This window comes from Corythoichthys intestinalis, chromosome 18, assembly GCF_030265065.1.
Source record: "Corythoichthys intestinalis isolate RoL2023-P3 chromosome 18, ASM3026506v1, whole genome shotgun sequence".
NCBI classification, from domain to species: Eukaryota; Metazoa; Chordata; class Actinopteri; order Syngnathiformes; family Syngnathidae; genus Corythoichthys; species Corythoichthys intestinalis.
In genome coordinates, this window is record NC_080412.1 from 16,981,493 (window position 1) to 16,994,165 (window position 12,673).

The window sequence follows — 12,673 nt, forward strand, 5'->3', positions numbered from 1 at the left end:
AGTGAATGCTCTGGTTTCGAATAAACGAACGTTCACAGTCTAAATGGATTGGGCGTCGAGCACCGTTAATGCAGCCTTAGGCGGAAAACACTAAGGTGACTTGAAGTTCCGCTCTGAGACCCTCAATTTGGCAAAATTTCAAAATTGTCCTATATGCATGTGTGATACATCATTGGAAAGCTTAAAATTTCAATTTTCTGGGGGAAGAAAAATAGACAAAAATAGACAGGAGGGCATTTAAAAAGAAAAAAAAAAAATTAAACAGCAAAATCCTAACTGGAGGCGAGAGCACGCGAGAGCAGAATTAAAGACGCCACGATTTTAACGAGATGTTATCGCGTACTTTCCTTGTTTCGATCCAAAAACTTCATGTAGCATGTATCACCGAGTGTCAAGACACAGCTGTGAATGGCCACAGCCGGATTTTGGGAGGATTTTATGGCTGAAACATGGTGATATAACAAGGGTTGCGATGCAGAAATCGCAGACAACAAGGAGTGGGTGAGATGTTCTTTTTCATATAGTTACCCTTTTAAACACTATTTTTCAATTGTTCTTTTTTTGGATCGATTATTTATCATCTAACATATCGGGAAAAATGTGACTAACAAAAAAAATATAAATAAGTGATACTTATGAGGTACATATCCGTGACTTTTTTACAGACGCCAATTTTTTCATTGTGACGTAATTTGTTTAAAAGTTTAAAATATGCGAGTGAATAATTTTTTAAAGTCTTTTTTTTTTTTTTTACTAAATATTAGACATCAATTAATGATTCTGAGCTAAAAATGACGGACATTTTGAATAATAAATATAATTACTTACCTTCTTTTAATGGCTAGGTTGAAACAAAAGCGGTTGTGCGACGTCTGTAAACGGGGGTTTTCAAGGTAAAACGGACAAATTAAAAATAGTTCGGAGGCTTAGTATGCCATGAATCTGCTATGGCGGCATATGGACATATTGTTCTATTAAACACAACAGTTCTTTTGGCTTAAAATACAGCAGTTTATTTTAAAGAGGTGTGTAAGAGCAGAAACTGCTTTTTCAGTCTTGTCTGTGTTTTCCGCCATTACCCAGATATCAGACCGATGTTGAAAAGATGTTGGATCAACATTCCGCTGGTGATCTTATATATCGTTGAATCAACGTCACTTTTGCACCCTCAATTAATGTTTCAACGTTAAAATCCTTACAAAACCTAAACTTTATTTCGATTAATAATAATATTGGAACAGCGCTGAATCAGTGTTATGTTTTCGACCAAAACGCCCGCTCATCCATAATTCAATGACTTTTCAATTATATTTCCCGGTCAATCACAAATCAACTATTTGCCAACATGAGTTCATTAACTATAAAACAATGTTAACCCAACCATCGCCTGACATACTATAGAACAACGTTGTTTCAACGTCACTTGACGTCGAAAATTTTGATGTCAACCATACCCATGATTTTGATGGAAAATCAACGTTTTTCAAATTCGGTTTGCTATTTGGGTATTACGGTAGAAGATTTTGGTAGCAACTTGTTGGTTCCTTTTTATTTTATTTATTTATTTTTTTTAGACATTGACACCTTTTTAAAACGAAATCTCGATTCTTGGCAGGAACATATCGATAACCTTTTGGGATAGAAAGTATCACGATATATCACCATTTCGATATTTTGTCACACACTTAATTTCCGCTGCCATCGTCTCCAAAAGAGTTCAAAGGTATTCTAACTGAAGAATGGCTTGAAATTCCTTTGGAAACTATTCACAAGTTGTATGAATCAATACCTCAGAGAATTGAGGCTGTAATTGCTGCAAAGGTGGACCTACACCATATGAATTAGTTTTTTGTAGATTTTTTTAAGGTGTTTCAATTATTTTCTCCAACCCCTGGATGTGTCTTGCATACATTCCAGTTTACTTTCTGTGCGTGTTTGTGTGCATGGAGTCTGCAACTATTTGGGGCCAGGATTCACTCTTTTAAAGTGTTTTTACAGATGGTAAAGAGTGGAAGCGAACAGCCTGGCCAGATGTTTTAAGCCTCCTGGGAAGGGCGACACGCACACTGGATGCTTTCCTTGGGGGGCCGTCTTTCCCGTTTTGCATCACGTACAACAAGACCTTGTCGGTATTTTGTCTTATTGTAGTGTTGGTTTAGCCTTTCAAACACGTATTGGACCAGGAGGCAGACTGCGTTGTGCATTCTATATCAGAGAAGGCTAGTGATACTCGTGGATGATGTTGGGTTTAAAACAGCTGCACTGTCAACCTAGTCTGGCAAGCAAGCCTAACTTTTGCCATGAACAAGATACATGATGGCAAGTCATGTTGGCTTGCAAGGCTACTCTCAAACATATATGGTATACAGTGGGGCAAATAAGTATTTAGTGAAACACTAATTGTGCAAGTTCTCCCACTTGAAAATATTAGAGAGGCCTGTAATTGTCAACATGGGTAAACCTCAACCATGAGAGACAGAATGTGGAAAAAACCCCAGAAAATCACATTGTTTGATTTAGAATTTATTTGCAAATCATGGTGGAAAATAAGTATTTGGTCAATACCAACAGTTCATCTCAATACTTTGTTATGTACCCTTTGTTGGCAATAACGGAGGCCAAACGTTTTCTGTAACTTTTCACAAGCTATTCACACACTGTTGCTGGTATTTTGACCCATTCCTCCATGCAGATCTCCTCTAGAGCAGTGATGTTTTGGGGCTGTCGTTGGGCAACACGGACTTTCAACTCCCTCCACAGATTTTCTATGGGGTTGAGATCTGGAGACTGGCTAGGCCACTCCAGGACCTTGAAATGCTTCTTACGAAGCCACTCCTTTGTTGCCCTGGCTGTGTGTTTGGGATCATTGTCATGCCGAAAGACCCAGCCACGTCTCATCTTTAATGCTCTTTCCGATGGAAGGAGATTTTCACTCAAAATCTCTCGATACATGGCCCCGTTCATTCTTTCCTTTACACAGATCAGTCGTCCTTTGTCCCTTTGCAGAAAAACAGCCCCAAAGCATGATAATAATAATAATAATAATAATAATGATGAATTTTATTTATAACGCACTTTACATTTGAAAAACAAATCTCAAAGTGCACATTGCCAAAAAAGAATAATAATAAATAAAATAAATAAAAAGACTAAGAATAAAAGAGTAAAAGAAAAACAGACACAAGCACAGATAAAATCAGATACCAATCAGATAAAAGTAAGACAGTCAAATAAAATTAGCTAGAATAAGCTTTTTTAAAAAAGGTGAGTTTTTAGTCCTTTTTTAAATGCATCCGCCGTCTGCGGGGCTCTGAGGTGGTCTGGGAGGGCGTTCCACAGACGGGGACATGCTTCACAGTGGGTATGGTGTTCCTCGGATGCAATTCGGTATTCTTTCTCCTCCAAACACGAGAACCTGTGTTTCTACCAAAAAGTTCTATTTTGGTTTCATCTGACCATAACACATTCTCCCAGTCCTCTTTTGGATCATCCAAATGCTCCCTAGCGAACCGCAGACGGACCTGGACGTGTACTGGCTTCAGCAGGGGGACACATCTGGCAGTGCAGGATTTGAGTCCCTGGCGGCGCATTGTGTTACTGATAGTAGCCTTTGTTACTGTGGTCCCAGCTCTCTGTAGGTCATTCACTAGGCCCACTGTGTGGTTCTGGGATTTTTGCTCACCGTTCTTGTTTTGATGCCACTGGGTGAGATCTTGCATGGAGCCCCAGATCGAGGGAGATTATCAGTGGTCTTGTATGTCTTCCATTTTCTAATAATTGCTCCCACAGTTGATTTCTTGACACCAAGCGTTATACCTATTGCAGATTCAGTCTTCCCAGCCTGATGTAGGTCTACAATTTTGTCTCTTGTGTCCTTCGACAGCTCTTTGGTCTTGGCCATAGTGGAGTTTGGAGTGTGACAGACTGAGGTTGTGGACAGGCGTCTTTTATACCGATAATGAGTTAAAACAGGTGCCATTAATACAGGTGACGAGTGGAGCCTCGTTAGACCTTGTTAGAAGAAGTTAGACCTCTTTGACAGCCAGAAATCTTGCTTGTTTGTCGGTGACCAAATACATATTTTCCACTCTAATTTGGAAATAAATTCTTTAAAAATCAAACAATGTGATTTTCTGTTTTTTTCCCCCACATTCTGTCTCTCATGGTTGAGGTTTACCCATGTTGACAATTACAGGCCTCTCTAATCTTTTCAAGTAAGAGAACTTTGGTGGTTGACTAAATACTTATTTACCCCACTATATGGTATTTAGTTGCAATTGTTTTGAATAGGTACATAAAAAAGAATCCAGAAATATGGGCTGAATGAATTATTGATTGAAAATATAAATGCAATTTCTGCTATTAACTCATTGGCTTCCATTGACCGCTAAGGGTGTGACAAAATATCGAAATGGTGATATATCGTGATAATTTGTATCCCAAAAGTTTATCGATATGCTCCTGCCAAGAATCGAGATATCGTTTTAAAAAGGTGTCAATGTATAAAAAAATAAAATAAAATAAAAAGGAACCAACAAGTTGCTACCAAAATCTTCTACCATAATACCCAGATAGCAAACCGTCATTGAAAAACGTTAATTTTCCATCAAAATTTCAAAATTCAAAATCAAAAATTTTCGACGTCAAGTGACGTTGAAACAACGTTGTTCTATAGTATGTCAGGCGATGGTTGGGTTAACATTGTTTTATAGTTAATGAACTCATGTTGGCAAATAGTTGATTTTAGTTGATAGTTGAAAAGGAACCAAAAAGTTGCAAACAAAATCTACCACCATAATAGTGTCTCAGTTAACACTAAGGCTGCATTGATGGTGCTCGACGCCCAATCCATTTCGACTGGGAACATTCGTTTATTCGAAACCCGAGCATTCACAGTCATTCTGTCCGATGTTCAGGCATTTACAGGTCACTTGCTGTTAATTTTGGGGCATTTACAGGTCATTTCCTGTTGTGTTTAAGTCACTGCCTATTCATTTGGGTGATTCCCAGGTCACTTCCTGTTCTGTAACCCAAAATAAACAGAAAGTGAGTCATAAAATATTCCAAAATCAACAGGAAGTAACTGAAAATCAACAGGTAAATGACCTTAAATGGCCCAAAATTACCTCATTGCCTGGCATTGGCTGCCACTGACGGCCATAGACGTTCAATCCGTTTGAAGTGGGAGGGATGGCAGGGAATGAACGAATGTTCATTCCCTGCCACCCTCCCAGTTCAAATGGATTGGATGTCTACTAGTGATAAACTCATTCCAATTCACAGCAGAAACTTGTTTTTCTGTTTATTTGTTGTTTGTTAAATATCCAAGAATGATTTCCTGACCAATGTATCGATAATCGTTGTATCGCCATATCGTCAGATCATCGTTATTGTGAGCTTTGGAAGTGAATGAGTTAAAAAAAAAAAAAAATCTTTTGAACTCGACTGGATGTTTATCTCCATCCATGGGCTGCCAATGAGTCAACTGTTTTATTAAAAACATTCTGAGGTGATGAACTGATGAACTGCTACCACATTATAAAAGAATCCTCCACTAACAGACGAACATGCCCATATTAGTAAGTTTTTTTCTTTAAATAATTCTAAATATACTAAATCTTGGCATGTCACTATCGTGACAGAATCCCCCCGACCCCCATTCCGGCCAAGAGTGCACTGATACACACATTGGCATGCTGAAATTAGTTAACAAGGTGGATGTTCTGCTCAAAGCACATCCACAGCCAAGATGCCCACAAGCCATGTTTTCAAATAGGAAATTAAAACAAATAAAAGGTCAAACAGATGAACGGATCGTGTTCAATTTCCAAATCCGCGCAGTGGCTTAGTTGGCAGGAAATGACTTTCCTCCCCGACACATCAACAATGTCCTTTCTTGCCAATGTTTGAGGCTAATGGCAATGACAGCGCATCTCAGTGAAAGACCCCCACGGGAGGCCGGAGTCAACATTGCGTTGCTTTAAAAGGAGCAGAAATTATCAGCAAGCATTGTTGCACGTGAACTGCTCAACAAGGTCTTGTACATCCACGCATCTATGACGAGCTAATGAAGGCAAATTTGTGATAGCAGTCAATAGCCGTCAGTCTTTCTTGTACAGTTGTACCGCTACTTACGAATTGGGGTATGACAAAATATCAAAATGGTGATACAGTGGGGCAAGTAAGGATTTAGTCAACCACCAATTGTGCAAGTTCTCCTACTTGAAAAGACTAGAGGCCTGTAATTGTCAACATGGGTAAACCTCAACCATGAGAGACAGAATGTGGGGGGAAAAAACAGAAAATGACATTGTTTGATTTTTAAAGAATTTATTTCCAAATTAGAGTGGAAAATAAGTATTTGGTCACCTACAAACAAGCAACATTTCTGGCTGTCAAAGAGGTCTAACTTCTTCTAACAAGGTCTAACGAGGCTCCACTCGTTACCTGTATTAATGGCACCTGTTTTAACTCATTATCGGTATAAAAGACACCTGTCCACAACCTCAGTCATTCACACTCCAAACTCCACTATGGCCAAGACCGAAAAGCTGTCGAAGGACACCAGAGACAAAATTGTAGACCTGCATCAGGCTGGGAAGACTGAATCTGCAATAGGTATAACGCTCGGTGTCAAGAAATCAACTGTGGGAGCAATTATTAGAAAATGGAAGACATACAAGACCACTGATAATGTCCCTCGATCTAGGGCTCCATGCAAAATCTCACCCCGTGGCGTCAAAATGATAACAAGAACGGTGAGCAAAAATCCCAGAACCACACATGCGGACCTAGTGAATAACCTACAGAGAGCTGGGACAACAGTAACTAAGGCTACTATCAGTAACACAATGCACCGCCAGGGACTCAAATCCTGCACTGCCAGATGTGTCCCCCTGCTGAAGAAAGTACACGTCCAGGCCCGTCTGCAGTTCGCTAGAGAGCATTTGGATGATCCAGTAGAGGACTGGGAGAATGTGTTATGGTCAGATGAAACCAAAATAGAACTTTTTGGTAGAAACACAGGTTCTCGTTTTTGGAGGAGAAAGAATACTAAATTGCATCCGAAGAACACCATACCCACTGTGAAGCATGGGGGTGGAAACATCATGCTTTGGGGCTGTTTTTCTGCAAAGGGACCAGGACAACTGATCTGTGTAAAGGAAAGAATGAATGGGGCCATGTATCGAGAGATTTTGAGTGAAAATCTCCTTCCATCAGCAAGGGCATTGAAGATGAGACGTGGCTGGGTCTTTCAGCATAACAATGGTCCCATACACACAGCCAGGGCAACAAAGGAGTGGCTTCATAAGAAGCATTTCAAGGTCCTGGAGTGGCCTAGCCAGTCTCCAGATATCAACCCCATAAAAAAAACTGTGGAGGGAGTTGAAAATCCGTTTTGCCCAACGACAGCCCCAAAACATCACTGCTATAGAGGAGATCTGCATGGAGGAATGGGCCAAAATACCAGCAACAGTGTGTGAAAAGCTTGTGAAGAGTTACAGAAAATGTTTGGCCTCTGTTATTGCCAACAAAGGTTACATAACAAAGTATTGAGATTAACTTTTGGTATTGACCAAATACTTATTTTCCACCATGATTTGTAAATAAATTCTTTAAAAATCAAACGGTGTGATTTTCTGTTTTATTTATTTATTTATTTTTTTCACATTCTGTCTCTCATGGTTGAGGTTTACCCATGTTGACAATTACAGGCCTCTCTAATATTTTCAAGTGGGAGAACTTGACAATTAGTGGTTGACTAAATACTTTTTTGCATATTGTTTATTGTATATTGTAATACTTTGAATCCCAAAAGGTTAGCTATACGCTCGTGCAAAGAATCGAGATATCATTTTGAAGAAGTGTGTTTAAAAAAAAAAAAAATTTAAAAAATGAACCAACAAGTTGCTACCAAAATCTTCCACCATAATATTGTTTCACTTACCTCAATGGCTGCCATTGACTGCCCTCGGCGCCCAATCAATTAAGACTGGGAAGGGCAAATTAACGTTCATTCGAAACTAGAGCATTCAGTCACTCTTTCCGATTTTTGGGGGATTTACTGGTCACTTCTTGTTGAGTTGAGTCACTGCCTATTCATTTGTTAGAGTCCCAGTTCACTTCCCGTTCTGTAACCAAAAATCAACAGAAAATGGCCATAAATTGCCCCAAAAGCAACAGGACGTGACCCATAAAATGCCCCAAAAATCAACAGGTGGTACTTGTACTTGAGTACATTTTTTAGATGACTACTTTTACTTGAGTAATATTATTTTGAAGTAACGCTCCTCAAACTTGAGTAAAATCTTTGGCTACTCTACCCACCTCTGCTGGTAAGGACTATTGATGTTTGAACATTTTCTCCAATAGCGTACTGTACTAATGCTATTTTTAGACCGTGACGTCGCCATCCTAACGCAGAAGTGGGACATTATAGACACGTCCTCGCATACAAACCATATTGTTTCTGCTTGTTTTCTCCTGTAATCTTTCAAAAAAGAACATTCTGATCAAACACTGCTGCTTTGGAACTTGTAGAAACGACTCTAGACATTATGAATTATGAAGGATGTTTTCTTCCTGAAACCAAAAACTCGGAGGAAAAAATGAAGAATAGATCAACTTGCGCGGACATCCAAAAGACCAGTTTAGCACCAGCAAGGTGAAGCCATTCACATTTCATATGCAGTAAACATTTTGTTGGGCGCCATGGTCCTTCAGAAGATGAAAAGGTAAGCCATTTTGATATTTTTACTTATTTTTTAGCGTAGTGTTTTGCCGTGCTGCTTCTGTCTGACAATGAATGACCTAAAAAAAACATTAAAATGGTATCTGACTGCCACTGTTACCTTTTTTGTTGTAAAAAAACAACTTTAGTAAGGGGAAGTGTAAATAAATTAGAGAATTAAGATTTTTTTATTAATGAAAAAATTTAAAGTGTTCGTTGGCTGTCACTGAGTTGCATTTTCGATCGCTTCACAAAAATGGCAATGTAAATTGCCCCCAAGAACGGTCAGAGACGTAAGACAACCAGAGGATATAATATATAAGAAAGACAGGGCATATGGTGGTAAAGGATAGATTGTTAAAACAGGAAAATGCCATTGTCAGTGGCGTAAGGCAATGCACACAAGAAAAAGGTGTCGATAAAAAAGCTAACTCTGGATCAAGTCGGCTCATCTTTTTCAGCCCTTGACATTCAAGCCATCTTTTTAACTGAACATTTCTATGTTCTTCCACATCTTTAGCAGTGAATTTGGCACCAGGGACATCATTTTCGGACAGAATTGGTAGGTTTAGCTCAGTAAACATCTCGTTCGTACACTCTTTCCATTCATTTACTATTAGGGACAAACAGGAGGTTGACCTGCCTAGCCACATTTGCTAACGTCATGAATATTAATGATCAAAAGTGATGTGTTGCTGGCGGTACGCCATTTTAGGATCTTGATTTTCCTACAATTTGAATAATTAAAAATGTAATTACTCCCACACTTCTTGTTGAATTTTGTAGTTTTGGAAAATGCATCAAAAGAAGAGAGAAAAGTGATAAATGTTTTATAAAAATAAACATTTTGTGTTTTCAGTGTTGCCTCACACATTGTAGTAATTACTATGGGGACCTTTTTTTGGGTGGGGGTAAAAATTAGTGCTGCAACGATTAATCGATTAACTCGAGTAATTCGATTACAAAAAAGATTCAAATTCTATTTTGCTGCTTCCAGTATTCGTTAAAGTGGCGTTGTAATGGTTTGTTTTGAAAGTGTTTGCATTTAGTTTTATTGATTTGGTTTTATTGACAGTGAATATGATGTAACTTATTTGACATGGCTGAATCCGGCTGCTCCCTGTTAAGTCCAACATAAGCTAAGTTTTTGTTTGAGCTAATGTTTTTTTTTTTTTTTTTTTAATGTGTTCAACATTTAGTTTATTGGTAATCTTACCTGTTTTTTTGTTGTAGGAATGTGTGTTTGAACCATTTGTTAGGAGCATTCTTTAAAAAAAATATGTTAGCATGTTATGGAATTTAAGTAAGTTAGCCTATTGTTCTTTTGTTGTAAATAGATCCTCATTTATCTATTTTTTTACACCGTTTGAGGCTCAGCTGGGTATTTTAATTTTCTACATTCCTTATCCGATTACTCAATTATTCGAACTAACTAGTTCATCGATTAATCGACTATTAAAATAATTAATAGCTGCCGCCCTAGTAAAAATAAATACATGTTAAGTTAGATTTTTATTCTGAATAAAACTAAATCTGGCTCGATGATTGCTAAATTGCAAAGTTTTTTTTCCCCAACTGTTTACTTAACTAATGTTATTTCTTCTACTTGCAGATAATAATTACAGTAGCCACATCCATAATAGTGTTAAAGAAATGTTGCAGTCATACCTGTTTCCTTCATATTTTAATGTATGTCAATATTTGAGTTTTATGATTAAAACAAGCACATAAGTACAGCTTTTTTTTTTTTTTTTTTAAGTTAACAGGGATCATAGTTCAAGAACTTGGTGTGATAGAGAACAACTATCCTGGGTTTTGCATTCCGCACCCAAAAATTAATTAAAAACAACTGTCAGATCTTACTAGGCTAAAATTAGGTTGCCCAGCGTCATCAAACCAATGTTTACCATTACTTATACTACAATGTGCTTGACTATCAGTAAAGTAAGATAGAGAAGATCTATAAAAGAGCAAAGTCCCCTCCACTGTTTGCTCACCTGAGAGGGATTTTGACGGCCAGGTATCTGTCGATGGCAATAGCGAGCAGACTGAAGATGGAGCTCTGGGTGAGAACCAGGACGAAGCAGGCCAGGAAGAGGCAGCCGTAAAAGTCCAATCGGATGCCTATGCTGATGGTGATGGCAAAGGGGATGGCCAGGCAGCCCACCAGAATGTCCGCCACCGCCAAAGACACAAGGAAATAGTTGGTGGCGTTCTTCAGGGTGGTGTTGATGGCCACGGCCCAGCACACCAGGACGTTGCCGGATATGGAGAAGAGAGCGATGACCACTTCAATGATGATGTAAAACGTCTTGATTCCTTCGTCGTCATTCATTCTTGTGAGACGAGGACTGGCGCTCCTACAGGTATACGAGCAGGACGCAAGTCTTTTTTATGGGATCCAGCAATAGTCCGCAAGTTCGAGCCGCTAAATTGGCCATCTGCAAAGAAAACGAAAAGGGAAAAAATGAAACAAAAGTCTTATCATGAGTTTGGTGATGCTTGCACCAGCTCATTTGCTGTTTTTCTTTACCTTTGCAAAGCAGTGCATCGTCTGCGGGTGCGTCGCTGCTCAGTGAGGACTTTCTGCGAGTGTGGGACAACTTTCCTCCTTCACAGCACTTTTCACCAGCGTAAAGGAGGGCAAATGCTGACATTTTCTAACAAGCCACACCCCCTTCACTCTCTCTCGCCCGTACTTAACACAAAACCAAGGCGCACTCACGGTATTATCCGCAAGAGAGGAAACCCAAGCTATGGCGTCACCCACGAGTCGTGCGTAATGACGCACGAGTGTAAACTCCCCAGGCACGCGACACGAAATGAATGAATACGATTGGTTTATTTTGAACGCAGTTACAAATGGTGTGCACGTTTTTTTGTAACTTCCCCTTCTCCAAAACACTTCATTTTTAGTTTTGAGTAGGACATGTTGTAAATCTATGGATTAATTATGCAAGGATCCATTGACTTTTTATAACCACTCCATGTTTCTGTACCGCCCAAGGGCGTAGATTTGCATAGGGACGGTAGATACATGACACTAGCAACTTTTCAGGATGCTCAAATTGTCCCCACCAACTTTTAAGCAAGTTGGGGGGGTACAACATCCTGATGACCCCAAAACGCAGTGTCAGCAATGAAATTAAATTATAAATTAGAATATTTATAATAATAAGTTGACAATGAGCGTTTTTTTTTTTTTTTTGTGTGTGTTTCCCATCAATTCTAAATTGTTCTGATTTCTAAATCAGGCTGCTTAGGCAATACTTTTCGCCAGGATCGTCATCCATTGATTATGGTATGCCCGCCGGTGTCGTGCCAATGTAGTTACCCCAGTCAAAAATAGTATCCCCAGGGCAGAGCCATATGAAGGTAGATTTGTGTCTTTATTATTCAATTTAAAAAAACAAGTTGCTTCAGTAAAAAAAAGTTGCTTCAATCAAAATATATATTTTCAATCAATAAAAAAGTCGCTTCAATTAAAAAAAATGTGTTTGATTGCAAAAATAAATTTGGAACTTAAAAAAATGCATGTGAAAGCTATATATATATATATATATATATATATATATATATATATATATATTTTTTTTTTAATTGGAGTCAAGTTTTTCTTTTGATTGAAGCAACTTTTTTGATTGAAGTAATGTTGATTTGTGTTTGGTCCACATTTTGGCTAGGACGTTTTTGTCTTTATTATGCAATCAAAAAATATGTTGCATAAAATTATATATATTTTTTTTCAAAAAGAAAAATCACTTCAATCAAAAAAAAAAAAAAATGTTCAATCATAGAAGACATTTTCAAATGCGAAAAAATATTTGAGATCAAAAAATTTGCATTTGAACACTTAATTTTTCAAGGGTTAGGGTTAGGGTTCAATCCCAAAAAAAGTTGCTTCAATCAAAAAAAATATTTCAATCAAAGAAAAAAATCATT

The 12,673-nt window shown here is 38.3% G+C and overlaps 1 protein-coding gene across 2 annotated transcripts in view; it reads right to left on the reverse strand.

Moving 5' to 3' along the window:
* adora2b (adenosine A2b receptor) overlaps nucleotides 1-11,403 on the reverse strand; it is a 29,160-nt gene extending 17,757 nt beyond the window's left edge. Inside the window, exons 1-2 of one of the 2 annotated variants that reach the window (XM_057821536.1) lie at nucleotides 11,265-11,403; nucleotides 10,729-11,172 (exon numbers count right to left, since the gene is read on the reverse strand). In XM_057821536.1, coding sequence (XP_057677519.1) covers nucleotides 10,729-11,066 — 338 coding nt within the window. In that variant the 5' untranslated portion in view covers nucleotides 11,067-11,172; nucleotides 11,265-11,403. The other variant, XM_057821537.1, reaches the window with a different exon arrangement.
* Between the last annotated feature and the right edge of the window lie 1,270 nt (nucleotides 11,404-12,673).